The sequence below is a fragment of the Agelaius phoeniceus genome, chromosome 9, assembly GCF_051311805.1.
Source record: "Agelaius phoeniceus isolate bAgePho1 chromosome 9, bAgePho1.hap1, whole genome shotgun sequence".
Lineage (NCBI taxonomy): Eukaryota > Metazoa > Chordata > Aves > Passeriformes > Icteridae > Agelaius > Agelaius phoeniceus.
In genome coordinates this window covers 28,804,525-28,823,105 of record NC_135273.1, presented here as the reverse complement: position 1 = coordinate 28,823,105, position 18,581 = coordinate 28,804,525, and the positions used below count along the sequence as shown (strand labels likewise).

Sequence of the window (18,581 nt, the reverse complement as noted above, 5' to 3'; positions counted from 1 at the left end):
TTTTGCTTAGCTGTGGTTGATTTTGTTGATGAAGAACTACTGAATTCCTAGAACATTTATATATTTGCTCACTAAGCACACTCATAGGTGTTCCCAATTCTGTGTGCCCTTTCATTTAAGCACATGTATATGGTTTTAGGAAGATAAAACCCTCTCAGAAGAGCAAGCAGCTGGGTTTACTCACTTTAGAAAAATTTATGTTTTTTCCATGATGTCCTGTAAAGGTATGTGGAAATAAGCATTTTAATTGACCTTTGGTCTGTTTTTCAGTCGGGCCTAACTCCAATCCATGTTGCTGCCTTCATGGGACATGTAAATATTGTATCACAGCTAATGCATCATGGAGCATCCCCCAACACTACCAATGTGGTGAGTCACAGGCTTCCTTTCAGCGAGGCAGGACTGGGAATGAATGTGTGATAATATCTGGGAGCAGTACTGGGATGGAGTGCCTAATTCTGCTGTCCACCACCCACCTCCAGAGCACCTGTGGCTTGTGCTGGAGTCATGGCCAAGTGCAGCCTGCTGACTCCTACTTGGGAGATGCTTGGCAGGTTGAGGAAATGTCCAAGGGGGCTGACCCTAAGCAGGCTCTAATCTCTTGGTTTTCTGAAGTAAAGAATGAGAACATACTGTAGCTTCTCAGATGCAATTTTTGAGATCTGTGCTTGACTGTTGAGTGCTGTTTTCCCAAGACCCTGGGGGTCTGCCATGTAAGGCAAATTCAACAGATTGCAGCAGATTGTGGGGACATATTGCCTGTGTCCATCCAGCCTCCTCTGCTGGCTGTGTGCTGCATGCCCCAAGGCTCCCAGGGCATGTGTAAAAACTGAACTTGCTCTTGGATGGGTGTGTGAAAATTGGGAAGTGGAAGAGAAGCAGAAGCATGTTGATCCTCTTTATCAGTTTGGCCTCCTTTTCACTTTCCATACACAGGTGCAGCTAGAGGGCAATATTTTGTAAAAGTCTTCACCTGCTGATTCTATTAAATAGTGTAAAAATGCAGCACCTTTGTTAATTAGCAGATGTTTGTACTTAAAGACACGTTGATAACCAAAAAGGTAGAAACCGCTTTTCCCTCATGAATTGTTCGAGTCTCCTTGGATTTGTCTTCCATTAAGCCCATGAAACCTTAGATGAATGTATTCAGTAATGATTTTTTTTCCTTCTTGTTCAGTTGCCTCAGTGCTTGTCAGATAACAAATGATAGTAGAGGCATAAGGCATTACAGAAGGAAAGCCAAATATATGTGTGCCTGAATATACAAAATTTGAAATACATTTTTTACTAAATTCAGGATATATTTTTAAACATTGCTAATAAAATACTAGTAATATAAAAATTGCACTGTCTCTTTTCAGCAAAAAAATAATGACAAAGGCATACTGAGGTTGGGAAACTGACCCTGCAATAAATTGCTTTGCAGCACACAGTGTCAGGTCAAATACTGATTTAATCCTGCATCTTACAGACAGCTACAGCAGAGTTTTCTAGTGGATCATTCTGAGCTGGGTCCCTGGTATTTCTGTGTTTATGAAGCACGCTGGTGTTTGTCCTCCCTGCAGTGTGTCTGACTCTGTTCTGTCTGTGCTCTGTGTGCAGAGAGGAGAGACAGCGCTGCACATGGCAGCCAGGGCTGGCCAGACTGAGGTCGTCAGGTACCTGGTACAGAACGGAGCCCAGGTGGAGGCCAAAGCCAAGGTGAGGACATGGCCCAGGTGGAACAAACCTACATGATCCATGCTGGGCAAAGCAAGGACTCACCTTCATCTTGGCTGTGCCCTTCTGCATGAGGAAGAGGTGAAGCCAAACCTTTGTGGTGGCCACTGATATTTTGTTATGTACCCTCCTACTGTAGCCACGAGTGATCTGTAAGAGACAAGGCAGAAGATGTCAGGTTGATATCATCCCAGTTTTTAATATAAATTATCATGGGTTTGAAGAGTTTTGTTTTGAAGTGGGATTTGAGGAGGGAGAAGAGTTCCTCAAATCTGCTTTTATTTCAGCAGAACTGGAAACCCTCGGCTTCTGGTGTTTCCTGTCATGTCCCTAAAGCAGCAGCCTATATATATGTAAAAATAGTTAGACTTCTAAAGAACACCACCTAAAGGCAGGAGGCACAGTGAGGGGATGTAGCAGAGGGCTGGAAAGAAGGAGCAGATCCTATGGAAACAATTGCAGTTGGGGAAGATAAGGGTGGAGGAAGAAGAAATGGTCAAGAGGCATGAAGGAACATGCAAAATTATGGAAATCAAAGAGTTCCAGGAAACAGGCAGGGCAAGGAGATAAATGGGTGCAATAAATAGCAGTCTTAATAGGTAAACTCAGGAAATATTTTTTCCCCAAATGGTCATAAAATGGATGTAGCCTAAAAAAAAACCAAACTATTTTTCATTGTGAAATTATCTGTGAATTGGGTCACAAGGAAGTTTGCTGTTGAGATTATCTACTTATAAGGAACTCTGACTAAATATTTCTAGCTGATACACTTCTGCAAGGAGCCTGACAATAGAACTGATTCATGTGGTTTGTAAATCTCCAAAGACAATCTTGAAGTGAACAGCTCGTGCTCAGAAGCAGTCATGCAAATATTTTCTGAGTAAATTCACAGAATGATTTAATTTGTGCAAACTGCCATTGCCTGTGATCAGTTTGTTATCATAAATAACAACTAAATGCAAGCAGTAGATTATACACCAGTGCTAACATCAGCTGTGAGAAATTTGTGGGAAAAAGGCACAAACTGGAATCATTTAACAACCACAAAGATGCTCCCCCAGTCTCAGGGGAGAATTGCCCTGCAGAGGAGCAGCATGTATATCCTGGCATGCTCCCATCCTAAATTCAGAGGTGTAAAATCACTCTTGTAGGATGGGCATGGGCAGAAGTCTCCCTTGCAGAGAACAGCCCAGAACTGCAGGACAGTTCTCAAAAGGTAGGAAATTCAGCAGAGGAAAATGGGGATCAAAAGATGCTTGGCCACACTGTTGTGATAGTGTGCTTAATCCAAAGATTGTACAGCAGAGAAGGGAAAGGACAAAAATTCAAAAACAAGATAATGAAGAGGTGAGAAATTACCTCTTAAACGCTCAGAACAAGGTCACAACACCCTAATATTTTCAATTAAGGAAAAGAAATAAACTGTGAGATTCGTGACAGGGAAACACCATACTTAAAACTATTCAGATTATTGTCTTCTGAATGAGAAGTAGAAAGTTATTATTTTATTCCACTTTATAGTAGGAAGTGAATTAATTTCTACACCATGTTCTATCATCAATTACACTTATGGAAAATTTAACTGCAAAATTCCAAACAATCATTTACCAGTAAAAGAAGCACAAAATTATGATATTTTATGCAAGTTTGCAGGTAATAATTGATTAAGCTGTTAAATGTTGCTGTGAAGTATAAAAGAGATCAAGATGTGAGGGAACAGAATTATGCACTAGCTTTCTTTTCAGAAAGGCCTGCAAAGCAAAGTGAGGCAAATCCAGATAAGGAAGAAAATTGATCAGTTTATTAACTTTTATGGATTATGTCACTGTCTGGAATATTTTGTGATGCACTAACAGAGAGCAAGGTATCTTTGTGATATGACACAGAGAAAGCCAGTGTGCACCATTCCCTACCTAAGACCTCAGCAGAATTAACGCTCATGTGCAATTTTGAAAAGTGCCAGAATGTGGGCATATATTGCCCCCCCAGTGTGAGGGGCAGTTTTCTCATGCATGTCTGTGTTGTTCCCTGTGTGTTTAGGATGACCAAACCCCGCTGCACATTTCTGCCCGCCTGGGCAAGGCAGACATTGTGCAGCAGCTGCTGCAGCAGGGAGCATCTCCCAATGCAGCCACCACGTCAGGCTACACACCCCTGCACCTCTCTGCAAGGGAAGGGCACGAAGATGTGGCTTCTGTTCTTCTGGATCATGGGGCATCTCTGTCTATCATCACCAAGGTGAGCGAGCTGCAGGAGTGGCAGAATCACAGAGCACACCTGCAGCAAGGGCTGCTTGTGAATTAAATGCTGCAGGAGCCATATGCACATACAGTCTAAGTGTGAGCTATGTTTATTAAAAGGGTACAAAGCTTCATGCTTGTACCTCAGGCCCTGATGTTTAACACATCCCAGTGAGCAGACATGAATTTTCTTGGAATGGGAGGAATGCAGGGCAGAAATTCCGGGTGGGTGTTGATAGGGTTGCCCTTGGGTCTTTGGTAGTGTGAAGAAAGGAACAGACTCGTCCCCTGTTTAAAGTAGAGAGTGCTTTGCCTTGCAAGGGAGGGGCCTCCAGACCCCACAGGGCAGTTGGGAATCTGCAGACTTGCTGCCTGTACTCAGGACTGTGTAAGGGGGTGGATGGAAGCAGCTGCATCCTTGCAGATCAGAGACAAACCTTGTTTGCCCTGAGAAGGAGTGCCCAGGGCTGCTATACTCCTGCTTTCTCTTACAGAAAGGATTTACTCCGCTTCATGTGGCTGCAAAGTACGGGAAAATCGAGGTAGCCAACCTCCTCCTTCAGAAGAATGCATCTCCTGATGCTGCTGGAAAGGTAGGACAGAAGAAACTGCTGCACAGCAAATATCTGAAATCAGACAATAATTTATTAATGTGCTCCTACTTACTTACCATCACACTAGTATCCACAGCCTGGGTTTAGCTGGAATTGGTTTCATTTGGCATTCCAGTCCCTGCTGGGGCTGCTAAGAGCCAGCAAACTCTTGACAAAGTGACTTTTAATTGTCATTAATTGACAACAAAGTGATGTGGTCTGTGTTCACATCCAGGGGAATGGAGACAAACCATTCCCCTGTGTTCCTACCCAGACTATTTACAGTCCTTATCAGAGTATTTGGGTAGCTGGCTCTGCTTCCCCAGCTCTCGTGATGGGGCAGGGGGCAAAGGCCAACAGGACCTCAAGCTTTCTAAACCGGCCCAGCTTGGATTTTTACAGATCCAAGGGGCAGTTTACTTATCCACTGCAGTAAAAGGAAAATATTGCCAAGGGTGTGACCTCCTTACCCTGGGGCAGCACAGATTTGCGCTTCTCTATTCATCTTCCCTGGGAAAAGTGAATGGGGCTTTCACAGCTTGAGAAGGATTTCCAAATTTGTTTTATTTTTTGATTTGAAAAGTTCCCAAAGACTCTGGATACACGAAGGAGTAACAAATATGTTTTTTCACCTTATCTACTGGAATTTTCCAAACCCCTGAGTTTCCCCTGGAGAGGGTCTGTAACAGCACTTGTTTGTTCTGCATGTGTTTCTAGAGCGGTTTAACACCACTGCATGTAGCTGCACACTACGATAATCAAAAGGTGGCCCTCCTCCTCTTGGACCAGGGAGCTTCACCTCACGCCTCTGCCAAGGTACAAGTACTGCCCACTCTGGGGAGCAATACCCAGGCTTTTTATGTCACTTTATTCCCTGTCTGCCCCTGTTCTTTCTAGGCTGTTATGCTTGCAGTTACAGGAGGCTCGGTGACCTTGTTTGTTAATGTCTCATGTCCACATAAAGCTGCTAAGAATAATCCTGCAGGTGAATAAAACAGCCATAAAAAAAGCAAATAAGGATGCAGAAACACTTTAAATCACCAGTTTCAGTCTCAGAAAATGCTGAGCCTTGCTTTCATTTGTCCAACCTCTTCAGAAACTTCTCCAAGCTAGCCAACTTTGTATCTTTGCATCTTAAGATCTGTGCAGGGCAAGCTTGGGGTTGAAGCCCAGCTATGCATGGGTACTTCTGCTTGTGCCACAGGATGACATCTGAGGCCAGATAAGTTTCTCAGCACAATATATGTAATTATTCATGTGCTTCACCAAAATATTTCTAGCCCAGTGTAAATGGACTGGCAAGAAATAAAAGTAGTCACAGCCCTGCTTTGATTGTAATTTACTGTAGGCAAGACAATGCCTAGTGTAAGGTTTCAGAGGATATGAAAGAATAAATATGTAAATTTATTCTGGTAGTGCATAAAACAAAGAGAATCTAGAGAAGCTTAAAGTATTTCTTTTGTGGATCCCAGTTTTAAGTATGGGATGGATAAATACTATAATCAATCAGAGTATAATTGATATTTGAGCAGGAACATTAGGTAAAGCAGGATGGAAACATATGTAGGTTAAAGCAGATTAAGTGCAGTGGAAATACCTCATTTGAAAGAACCCAGACAATTTCCTTAAATCTGCAAAAGAAAAGCCCTGTGGAGAAGGGAGAGCTAATGGAAAAGCCAGTATTGTAGTTAGATGGGCAGTGCTCCTTGATTGCCTTCTCTCACACATGGCTGAGTGCAGCCATACCCTGGAGCCCTTCTGCATGGCTGCAGGAGAGGATGGAGTGGGGCTCCCAGAGTTGGTAGTGCAAGGAGGGGGAAGTTAAATAAACACGGGCTGCCAGCAGCACAGCTTAAAATCAATGCTGTCGATAGCGGCGATCTGCCAGAGCAGTGCCCGGGGAGGGGGGCAGCCAGAGTGATCTCTGATCTTTCACTGCTGCAGCACAGCACTCTCAAATGCCACTGGGGGGAAGGAAGGGCCTTCTGGAGAGGATGAGAAGGCAACTGACCCAGTTTCACTGAAAGAAGCTGCCAGTGGGAGCTGTGCATCCTATAGGGACAGGGATTGCAGCAGCCCCTGCCAAGGGCTTGGGAAGTCCAAACAAGGTGGAAGCCCTGCAGACTGTGGTACAGCATGGCACAAACCCTTGTGTCAGGTCACCTCAGCTTCCCCATCTGTAACAGAGCAGTTCTGCAGCTGCCACTTCAGGCCTCCAAGTGCCAGCTGTAAGTGTGCCTAAAAGAAAGCATTTGTTAGTGCTCTGCAGCAAGTGAGCCACGGCAGCAGCCAGCAGAGCGTCAATACTAAATAAAATTAACCATAACATGTTTGTTGCTTCGGGCACCCACTGTGCACTCATCCAAAAGACGATGTTGGTAACAGCAGATGATTTCCTGTACTTTTTGTAAATGTGGTCCAGTAAATAAATGTTATGTCATATCTCATCACTGGCTCCACCGTTAGTTCCATCAGTGGTTGCCTTTCCTGTGACACTACTGTCTTTAACACTGATCTTAATTTAAGAGTGGCTCATTAGCCAAGCCCAGCAAAATTTGCCCTGAAGATTCGTAAGTGACAGGGTATGGGAAATGAGCATGTCAGAGTCTAGTGCTGTGGTACAGTTATCCTGATGAACCATTCTTCTCTTTCATAGGCAAAAATTGTGCCTAATTTCATGTGCAGCTTATCCCTAATTTGAATTTGGCATCCACTTCACAGTGCCTTTCTTCCTCATCATGCCATCCCCAAAGCTTTAGTTTTCCTCTGTCCTTTTATGTTTAACCATTTTCCTTTTTCCACTCTTTTCCCTGGCAAGCAGAATAACCCAATACCCTTCCTTCTGAACTTCTCTGTTCCCTTCTCCATCTATGCATCGTGACAGAGTGCTGCCCTTATGAGGAGAAGATGCAAACGGGGACTGAGCTGAATTTCAGCTTTTATTTTTCAGCTCTCTTTTTGCCTTTTCTTGGCAACCTGCTGCTGTCCATTCCACTGAAAGCAATATATGCCCATTTCTGAGGAAAAGGCTTAGAAACTGCATTTGTTATTTTATATAATGTAATATGAGCTCCATTTCAAGGAGTTATGTTTTAGCAGATATGCAGGATTTAGCATGTAGTATTTAGGATTTATTAGGTGCTCATGTGGCAGTGGTTGTTTTACATGGCAGTGTCATGCAGGAAGTCTAAGGGAGAAGATTATGTTTGTTTTTCCTGAAGCACTTTATCTTCAAAGTGAAAATTCAGTGGCCATGTGCTTCCTTTATTGATTGTGGCACTGTGTTTCCTGAGTGTCATTTTCAAATACCTTAGTATCCAAGATCTGAACTGAATCTTAATTGAATGTTGAAGGTTACTGAACCTTTTCCACATGAAACTAGTGCTGTACATCTCTTGCTGCCACTTTCCTATTGAAGCTCTCTTGTAATCATTGGTGAGCCCCCCTGTATTTATTCCCTGCTCATACCTGCATTGCTCTGCATCTCTTCCTTTTTAGAGCAGCCCTGCTGCCCTGTGGGTGCAGGGAGGAGCCCAGCCAGGTGAATGCTTTGTGCCTGTAGGTAGATTTTATTGGGCATGGTAATCTGAGATGCAAATGGTACTTATGATGCCATACAAAAATACAAAATGGTTTATGCCGTTTAGGTCTCATCCCCCCTGACCTTGTCTCTTATTCAAGTGCAAATGTGTGCACATTTGTCATTTACTTAAAAATGAGGCCTAATAAATTTCTGAAAGACAGGAAGTTCTTGACTAAACAGTCATTGCAATCTGTACCACAAAGTGGTCATACCTCTATCAGAGTTTTGGTATTTGTGTGCTGATCAGTTATTCTTTACATCCATTTATCTATTTTCTGCCTATCTGTCTCTTTTTAGAGTTACAAAATTGTATCAGGCAAGAGATACTGCATTTTTAGTAGTGGGCTCCCTGGGTACACATATTGGAAGGAATAAAAAGATGCGTGACTCTAAAGTTACATGCTTCAGTTTTCCCTTGATCTGAAAAAAACCAGCTTGTCAGTAAGGTTTAGGGTAAATGCTGCAAGAAAGGCCATATTTCATGTGCATGATGCTTTCGTTCACACTGGGAAATGGGAAAAAAACCCAAACAATAACAGCTGTTCTGAGTTATAAACCCTTATGTTGCTCTTCTGTTTGTTAAAGATTTTATGTACATTTAAGGAAAAGGAGCAAATCTCTGTGAAACAGAACTCAAGCTCCTGTTTCTATAGATTGTCCTTTCCTGAAAAGATATTTTTTCCCAAATTTGAAAATTTACTTCAGAATCCTCCTCTTTCTAGCAGTACTCTAAAAAAAAAAAAAAAAAGATTGCCTAAAGGTCAGATACATTGGTTCATGCAGCTTGTTAACATTGCATTTGACTGAGTTTGACAGAATTTTTAGGACTAATGGCATAATTACTCACAGAGTTGAGGAGGTCCAGAAAAGTGATTTATCACCCTGTTGAATGAGCAGCTCTCAGTGAAGTGCTCTCTGTTGGCAGAACGGTTACACACCCCTGCACATAGCTGCCAAGAAGAACCAGATGGACATAGCCACCACGCTGCTGGAGTACGGCGCCGACGCCAACGCCGTCACGCGGCAGGGCATCGCCCCGCTGCACCTCGCCTCGCAGGACGGACACGTGGACATGGTGTCCCTGCTGCTCGCCAGAAACGCCAACGTCAGCCTCAGCAACAAGGTGGGTGTGCCCCGGCCCGGGGCTGAGGCTGTGTGTGATGTCTGTGTCTATGGAAGAGGAGTAGAGGGCCCTGCAGTTACGCTTTGCCCCCTGAAAGCCACTGCAGGTGTCTGAACACACATCGTCGTCTCTGCTAGCAAAGAGCAGCGTGCTGTGTCACACTGAAGGAGCCTTTGTAGTACCCAAGGTCTGGTGATAACTCATGCTGCAGTGGAATTTATCAATCCAGCATTAATTTATGCTGGTCTGCCAAAGCATGGCCAGAGAGAAAATATCTTCCCCACAGGGGAGCTGTGGCGCTGGCACTCGTCATTTATCAGCCTCTAGGAATATGCCTGCCCATTTTTCAAGTGTTACATGTGTAAAAGTAATTGTAATTTCCTTTTTTTTTTTTTGTATTTGTAATTTATTGTAATTGTAATTTCTTCTTTTTTTTGTATCTTTTTTTTTTGTAACATTTTTAGCACTATAATATTTTATAACAAAAAAAATTGAACACGTACCAGAGAATGGTAACAAGTATTACCACCTCATGGTAACAGCTGACTTGTTCAGGATGGTGACTTTTTTAATGGGATAACAACAGCAACTTTTCTGAGATTTTGTTCCTTAATATAAGTGGTTCTTCCTCCCCAAGGTATATTCCTTAGCCCACAGTGACTTTTGGTGTCATTTCTCCTGGTGGTAGGAAAGGAAAGTTGATGTATTTCAGTTTATGTGTGAATTCATAGGCCATTAATTCTGCTCTATAGTAATGTTTCTAGCAAATGTGCAGCCTTAGTTCTTTAAATGCCCCACTAGACATTGTTATTTGACATTGTCAGTTGCAGTTTCAGAATGTATTTGTTTGGCTAAATTAGGCTCTAGAAATTTTTATTCATGGAAAATATTTCTTAGCAGGTAGGAAGAGTCAGTGTCCTTTGAGGCAGTGGGTGTTCTGCACAGGGCTGCTGTGTTTTCCTGCTTCTAACTTTCCAATTTGATTATCTGTGGGTCCTCCTTCAGAAAGCTTCTCTTGCAGATTTGATTTTTTTTTCCCCACAAGTCTCAATTGTGTGGGGGCTTATGCAGTATCCCCACAGGGAAATTTGCCACCTACATGTTCTGCATCCATTGGCTATCCCATTTTGCTGCTGAGGCTAATACAGGGAGCATGATTGAAGTGCTTGGCACATTGATTCAGTGCCACCAGAGGTTAATTACCTGCAGCATCCAGCAATCTGTTGAGTTGTAATCTCCAGTTTCTCATTGTGCTGATAACAGCACCTCTGGGGAGTAATTCCCCTCTGTGCTCTCTCAGAGATTCACATTTCCTCAGAGCACAGCACCTCTGCATTCAAAGCCAGATGTTTAAAGCCCACTGACTTCTGACTTCTGCAGCTTTGCAATGGGAGTAAAAAGAGAATTTATTTCTTCAGGACCCACAGGATGGTTTGGAGCTGCATACTCAGAGCCCCCATACTGAGCACTTACTAAACCTTTTTAGAAGGTTTGGCCATTAATATCCTCCATTAGGAGGCTCCATTAGGTAGTTTATAGTTGGTTACTGTCACATATTTGTGTCAGGTGACCCACCTAAGCTTTGTTGTCACCAGGATTGCATCTTGGAGTGAAATGCAGTGGGGCCATCTCAGAATAACTGGCCTTGGTAGGGAGTGCACCATGGGTATGGGTTTGGGCTCAAGGGTAGGAGACTTAGTGAGTGTTCCTGCCTGATGTGACAACTGCTACCACTTGCTCTTCTGTCCTTGGTGCTGTTCCTGTAGGAACAGGAGAGAAAATTAACCATAATTTCCAAGGAAAGGATATTCTTTTTCATTCCTAACAACATCTCCTCAGCCGATTCTCTCTCCTTCCCCTTTGATTTTCTACCCCTTTTATGTGGCAGAAAGTTGCATAGTTTTCTGAGGTTCTAAGGATATTTAGATCTTGAGTTTTAAATAAGAAAAATTACTATCAGTATGCATTTTCTATCAAGTCTGTATGTTTTCTGAGCAGAGAGAAATGGGCCTGATCTCAGAGAAATGCAGTTTTATTCTTTTGTGCTTGTGTCTGAAAATGATCAAGTAGAGGGGTAAAAGCTAAGGATAAAACTGAGTGATTGTAAAAAACTTGCAGAAGTGTAAACAATGATTCAATATTGCTTTTAAAGTCTGACTCATTATAGGGGAGTAAATTAGGAGGGAAGAAATACTGTGTGACTTTTCCTTAAATTGCTCTAATTTGCTATCCCACATGTAACACTGCATGGAGAAATGTTCCTTGTCTTAAAGAAACATCATCTTCCTGGCTTTTGAATGGTACTTTCCTGCTGATCAACAGTGTGATAACAAAGCACCTTACACTGTGAAAGTGGAATGTGTAACTTCTTTAAGGATGTTTAGAGTTTTATTAATGCCTGAATTTGCGTTTTAGTAGTCATGGAGATTGTTACTTGTGTTTCTGATTTCCAGAGTGGACTGACGCCCCTCCACCTGGCTGCCCAAGAGGACAGGGTCAATGTAGCAGAGGTTCTGGTTAACCAGGGAGCTGCTGTTGATGCACAGACAAAGGTATGAACACCACTGTCACATGAAACATTTCCTTCCAGGGAGCCATGAGCCTCCAGACAGGGCTAGGAATGGATTTCAGGGTGAAACTGAAATTGCAGCAGGGAAACGTTCCTTGCAATAAATTATTGCAGAATATATTCTGAAATATATTCTGAAAACTGAAGATATATAAGCTTAGGTGTTTAATGTCAAGCTCAGCCTTTGAGCAGGAAGCTTATTTCTTGCCAAATATTTAGATCAATATAGGTTTAGATTGTATCCTATTACTGTGCTTCACTGAAGGTAAGTGGGATTGATCTAGTTAGTGAGTAAGGGAACTGTTATCTAATGTGAAATACATATATGCAGTGGTGGTCCATTTCAAATTTACTTGCCTAAAAATAATTTTGCCTAAATGTTTGGGCTCCTAAGTAAGAGATCTGGATTTTCAAGGTGCTTGGGGATGGCTTTTGAGACCCCCAGCAATGACACCTCCCTTCACAGTATTGCTTTTTAAGATCCATGTCCTGAAGCAAAGACCTTTGCAGAAGAGGTTTTATGCTCCCTAATGGGGTACAGTGCTCAGAATTTAATGGTAATGATCTCAGTGTTGATTGCACTTACATTCCTTGTTCATTGTCTAGATCTTGGAGGCATTCCTTTAGCTGGGCAAGAAATCAGTTGAGATCAAATACTTGGACTGTAGTAGATCAAATCAGCTAAATGAACTGGGTCTCACCATCTGACCTGCACTCTTTTGCAGAGGAGTAGCTTTCACAGCTCTGTGCCAGGTGTATGCCACAGGTTAGGTGCTGTGCTTGCATCCCAGGAATGTCCAGGTGTGTCAGACTGCCCAGCAATATCATCACATTACACTGACAGCTCAGAAAGGGCTGAGTCCATCATCATGTCTGGCTGCAGCTCAGCTGATTATGGTCTGTGGCAGAGGGAAAAGTCATGGTTATCTGATTTCTCTACAGTGTAATTCCAACTGTACTGACTGCTGATTTCAGTAACATTATCCTGATGTAAACCTGAAAGAGTTTTGCTAAAATCTCAGGAGCTTCTCCAGGTTTATACTTTTGTAACATATCCTCAGTCTGTATTTTAAAGAAGAATCAGGGTTCTTATCTGTCAGATCACCCAGTAGTAGATGAGGTCTGCCCTGGTTCATTCTTTGCACAATATCCTCAGATGGATGTGGTTGCCTTCCTAGAGGTAGTTTCTACCTGGTGTTGGTTTCAGTAGCAGGACATTGCAGAACCTGTTCTTTAGACTTGGCCAGAGCTGAATCACCTCCCAAGCCATACAACTCATCTGAGTGTTTGCCTTTGCCCCTCTGTGCAGTGTTCTTGGCTGTCCCACAAATAGCAAGCAGTCTGAGGAGACATTTATACTGACAGGTGCAGGCAGACACACGTGTTTGCTTTGCTGGCTCTCCAGTGTCCCAACAGGATCCCAATCTGGGCAGCAGTGGCCTTTTAGTCACATTAGGGTGGTGGAAACATCTGAGCTACTGTCACAGCTGAGAGGCAGGCAGGGCATGTCCCAGGGAAAGCCTGGTGCAGCTGCAGGAGCTCTGCACTCAGCTTCAGAAAATGCAGTCATATTTGACTGTGTGCAGCATGGTCAGTAATGGATATATAATTTTAAAGAAGACAGAAATATATCTCTTGTTGTTTACCCTCATTCCTCAGTTTTATGTGTAACTAGTGTGAATAAAGAATAGTTTCCCAGTACACTCTTGTTTCCATGGGACTGCTCCATAATTGTCAGGAAGTGGCTCAGGGACTCATAAGTCAGGTGAAGTCAGGCTGTATTTAAGCAGGACTGCTTTGGGCTGTAAGAAGTCACCTGTCTGGGGAAATTCTCCCTCCTGTAGGCTGCTGTGGGGAAGAGCATCCACAGCCTCTTGTCCTCCTGTTCCTCCTCCTAATCAGTCCTCCCAGTTAGCCCTCCCTGCTGTAGGGCACTGTCTGCTCCTGGGGAGGAGGGTGCCCACATGCCTGGCAGGACTCTGTTAGAGTGGAATGAGCTCGATGCTCATGCACTGGCATGGGCTTGGTGCTCTTCCACGGGCTTCTGCAGGGTCCCATCTGCTGGGTTTGTGCAGCAGTGAGCCCTGCAGGCTCCACAGAGTCAGCCATGTGGAGCTGTCTGCCAGATATAAGGATATATCCTGGGATATAAGGAAAGGGCCAATGCAGTACCAGGTGTTTTAGCAGGGAATTATTTCTGGATAAACTGATGATCACTCAAGTTCCTTCCTGAAAAACTCTGAATTTCTACAGTGAGGGAAAAATGTTATGCTCTAAGAATGGCCATACTTTGACCTCATGTTCTGTACAGTGAAGGTTAGATGATTGCCCTGTAAAACAGCAGCCCTGCACTTACAAGCTCTCCCATTTAGATGGATTAACTGTACGTTCTGCCTCTAAAACCAGAGGCATTGGGGGACAAGATAAGCAACAGCTGAGTTGGCTTTGGAGAGGCACTGTTGCTATGCTTGCATGTTTGCACAATCCTGTCCAGCATGTCCAGTTGGGATTCATTCCTTTGGACACACAGCAGCAGAGATGTGGCCATCCATGCCTTAGGAGTCAGTGAAGCAGCACAGCTCAGAGTGACATGGGGATCTCTGCTACCAGCAGTGTCACCACTAACCTCCTGTTTTCTTCCCTCCATTTCACATCCATGTGCTTCTCTTACCTCAGATTTCAGGGTGTGGATGACTGTTCAGCAGTGCCTTTTTTGGTTGGTTTTATTTATTTATTTTCCCTCCTTATCCTATTTCTCATTTTCCCAGGATAAGCAAGCACAGATTGTGTCACTCCAGCCCAGTACCTGTCAATAGGGGGAGAACACTGCATGTCATTTAATTTAATATCACTAGGTCATTGAACTCTTGAGTAGGGACCAGTGAACTATCATCTTCCTCATCTTTAGTCACCATTTATATTTGACTTACCCTCCCAGAGGAAACATCTAGAGTCTGCAGTTCTGACACATGGGGGTTCTGACCCTGCTCACACTCTGGGGAGTTTTCAGGTGGTTAAAGGAGAAGATGGGGCAGAAACACATTTTGCATCTTGAAGCTGTATCAGGGAAGAAAAAAAAATCCAGCAGAAAACCACTTGTACAGGGGATTAGTCTGTATGATTAAGATCAGTTCTGGCTGTTATGAGCATTTTCAGAATTGCTCTCAGAAGTGAACAATTGCATCTCTGGGTCTCTCTTGGGGTGGTTTCCCTCCCAAGAATTTTTTTTCCTGACCTTTGTAGTAGAAAGCGGCATGAAAGGAAGAATAGCTTCTGCTTATGAAGTGCATTTATTAATTGTGTTGTGAGATCCTTCTGGTTTTGCTGCATCAATTAACTAAATAGCCTCTAGTCCCAGAGCTGCAGGAGTCTAAATCAATGCTGAAGTGTAAACAACACTGGTGCAGCAGGCCAGAACTAGTGCCTGAGAGGCCATAAGGCTGCTTCTTGAAAATGAAATTTTTTTAGGTGGTTTAAACTCAGCCACGTTAGAAAATACACTTTGGGTGGTAAAGTTTGACATGCTTCAAAATCCTTCACATCTAGAAAGCTTTAATATTTGAATTTGGTGTTCACAGAAGGCATGTTAGTGTCCTGCAGCAAAGGCAGCAGCTCTTGTCTATTCTGATATTGCATTTTGTTGCCTGAATTTAGGTATGCTGAAGAGTTTTTGGTGCTGAAAATGTGTTGTGCAGTATCATGCTTAACACAAAGCATGCTCATCCATTCACAGTAATATTGGGAGTTGAAAATCAGTCTGGAGCCATGGCTGTGAGCAGATATCCCTTCTCTGGTGGTCATGCTGAGTGTCAAAAGCTGTCCTGGTACATGTGATGTTGCTTTTGTTTCAGGGCTTTTGTGCTGGTAGTTGGCATGAGTAAATATTGTTTCATGGCTCAGCAGGTCCCCACATGTCATTTTTCCACTGTTTATCCCATTGGAGAGTGTGGTTGTAGGATACAGCAGTACTGTGATGGACTGGCAGGGGAAGACTGAGAGAAAAGTGCAGCTTCAGTCAAGGATGAAAGGCAGGGTTTGGAGTTTTTATTTCAGTGCAGGTTTTTTTAGTCAGTCACTACCCTGCTCTGGGTGTTGGGGCTCCCCTGGGGGGACTGATGGTCTCCCAGTCCCTGGCTGATGACAGTCTGGAGAACAAATGTTATTAAAGTATTGAAATGTCTTTTGTTTCTAAAACTGTAGTTTTGGTAGGAGACAATGGTGGCTGAGAGGTCACGGTGTTCTTTTCCAGGTTGAGCTGGGATTTTTATTTCAGATTTATTCAGGTCTGCCTGCTTTGTTCTGACAGGAGCCCCATAGCAGCCTGAGATCATAACAGTGATCCAGCTTTTCCATTGGAATATCTAATTCTCAGATGCAGGAAGAGATAAGAAGAAGGCAGGGAGGGAGGGAGGGAAGTACTATTGAGAGAAAATCGCTTTCCTACAGCACAAACACTCAAATACAGGTGTCTCCAGTATATCTTCATGGTGCATTATCTGTCTCTCCTTGGCTCTTTGTACGTGCTCAGTTGTTATCAAGAAGTTTCTGTGGAAATTTCCAGCCTGATAATATGCAATAATGAGCCTTTGCAAGATACTGCAACATGTTAGGTCCTGATTCAGCAAGGCAGGGAAGTGTCTGTGTGTGTACACCTAGGTTTGCCTGTTTCATTCAGTCAGGCCTTTGTGATCTTTGGATCTAAAGCAATTTCTAGCCCTGTAAACAACAATGCTGTAGCTTCATTGTCTGACATTTACAGCAGAAAAACAAAAACTGAGCAGCTTGAGAGTCAGCATGACTAGAAAGATGCAGTAATTCAAGCTGTTAAGATTTATGGTTATTGCCAGTGGAGGATATTAAAGTAATTCACTGACATGATATACAAGACTTTTGATAATTCCCCTCAAAAGTAAAAATTGAAGGGCAAGAAATAAGGGATTCTTTATGTGTTCCATTAGAAATGAAAAGTTCAGTATTTCTGATTTTTTTTTTCTTGGCACTTATTCTTGTAGCTTTTGATAAACCCTTCCCAGCTGCTAGCTCCCCTGGTGCTGCTCATTCTTTAAAACAGCCAGAAGGTGATGTCTGTTAGAGCTGTGTTAAACAAAAGGCCTGGTTTTCTTGGAAGTAACTTTTTCAATATTAGGCTGCCTCCTAAATCCCTTAGTGCTTTGCCAGTAATTATAACTAAGCCTGAATGGCTGTGCAGAAATTTATATAATTGTGAGCTGGGTTTTGTTGTTCTGTTCCTGCTTTTGATTTTGGGGTTTGTTTTTTTTTTTTTTTTTAATGGGGTTTTTGTTGTTTTGGGGTTTTGTCTGTTTGTGGGTGGGTTGATTATTACTATCTTTTGAAGCAAAATATTTCAGCCTCCCAGGCACCTTTCTATAGACAATGAAAGTAGCAAGCTCAAGTAGGCTTGAGATTTGCTGCTTTTATTGTTAATTTAACTGTGTAATTGCAGAATCTGCCAGTTGGAGTGTTTCAGAGCAGTCAGTAGAGTACCTTAGTTCATGTGGGGATCTTGAGGTACAATTGCTGTGCCTTCCTGAGCTGGCAAGGGCTGAGTGCAGGCACCTGAGCTCTCAGCGAGAAGTTAAGGATATGCTCCCCAGGCTTCAGGCACTGAGAGGGCATTTTGCTGGCCAGTTGTACTTTGGCCATGCCATCAGTGCCCGTGCTGCTGGCTGGGAGCAGGAAGATGTCCTGTGCTGAGGCCAGCCAGCCGTGACACGGTGTCACATCCCTGTCCCTCTGCTGTCAGCGGCTGCTGGCCCAAGCAGGACCTGACACAAAGTGACCACAGGCTACAGCAAACTTAAAAGGAAGCTCCCAGGACCCTCCAAGGACCTCAGGCAGGGGACTGGTGCTTTGCCACCAGGCTCAGCAGGTGCCCACAAGGCTGCTGGGGACATGTGCAGTGCCTATGGCAGGAGCTGCCTTTCAGTGCACACCCCTCCAGCTGCCACACACAACAGCAGAGCTTCAGAGGAGCCTCCTTCAGATGCAGTTGGATTGTGACCCTGGAAATGTCATGGTTTCCAGTGTTAATTGGGAGGAGAAGGAGGAAAAGTTTTCACTTAGTCTCAGATTTAAACAGCAGACTGGTCAAGAGTGACAGAGAGCATCAGTAATTGCTCCTCCAGCCATTTTTGTAGGCACCACGTACAAGTTTGTGTGTACCATTTCTAAAAGGAAACTGTCATTGCACTGCAGTAAATATGGGGGCTCTCAGTATTCATTGTTACAGGCTGGAGAGGAGCCTTTACAGATCACTTCAAAGGGAAAGCTGAGATCACAGCTGGTCTGGGCGCTCTGATATGCTCCAGATTTTAATGTTTTAGGGCTATTCACAGGGGGTTCTTGGCAGGTGGTCCTTGACTTTGGATTTCATCTCTCCAGTTGGTTTTATGCTGACTTTTTTTTTTTTTTGACCTTGCTGGTCATGTTAAGAGGCCTGTATATTGAAGAGGGAGAAGGGAATTAAGATTTTGTAGGACAAGGTCTCACAGCCTTATTTATTTTTTTTTACTGTTTTTTGAACTGTTTTGATAGCTTGGCCATCCTTTAAACTGAGTTTATCTTTGGCCCATGTAGAGGCAGGGGCTGTAGAAGCTGTGTTTGAGGTACGTGACTGTGAGTCATCATTCTGCTGAAGAATCAAGGCTCTGGACAGCCAGGGAGCCCTGTCAGAGAGTCAGACTCTAGGCACTCCTAGGAAGAGGAAGTTATTTGGCCAACCCTAGACTAACAA

The 18,581-nt window shown here is 43.4% G+C and overlaps 1 protein-coding gene across 20 annotated transcripts in view; it reads left to right on the top strand.

Annotated features, from left to right (window-relative positions):
• Positions 1–18,581, top strand: part of ANK3 (ankyrin 3) — a 287,099-nt gene that overhangs the window by 184,084 nt on the left and 84,434 nt on the right. For all 20 annotated transcript variants that reach the window (XM_077183367.1, XM_077183364.1, XM_077183370.1 and 17 more), the window contains exons 12-18: positions 271–369; positions 1,603–1,701; positions 3,760–3,957; positions 4,454–4,552; positions 5,270–5,368; positions 9,061–9,258; positions 11,712–11,810. In XM_077183367.1, coding sequence (XP_077039482.1) covers positions 271–369; positions 1,603–1,701; positions 3,760–3,957; positions 4,454–4,552; positions 5,270–5,368; positions 9,061–9,258; positions 11,712–11,810 — 891 coding nt within the window. The remainder of the gene's footprint in view (positions 1–270; positions 370–1,602; positions 1,702–3,759; positions 3,958–4,453; positions 4,553–5,269; positions 5,369–9,060; positions 9,259–11,711; positions 11,811–18,581) is intronic.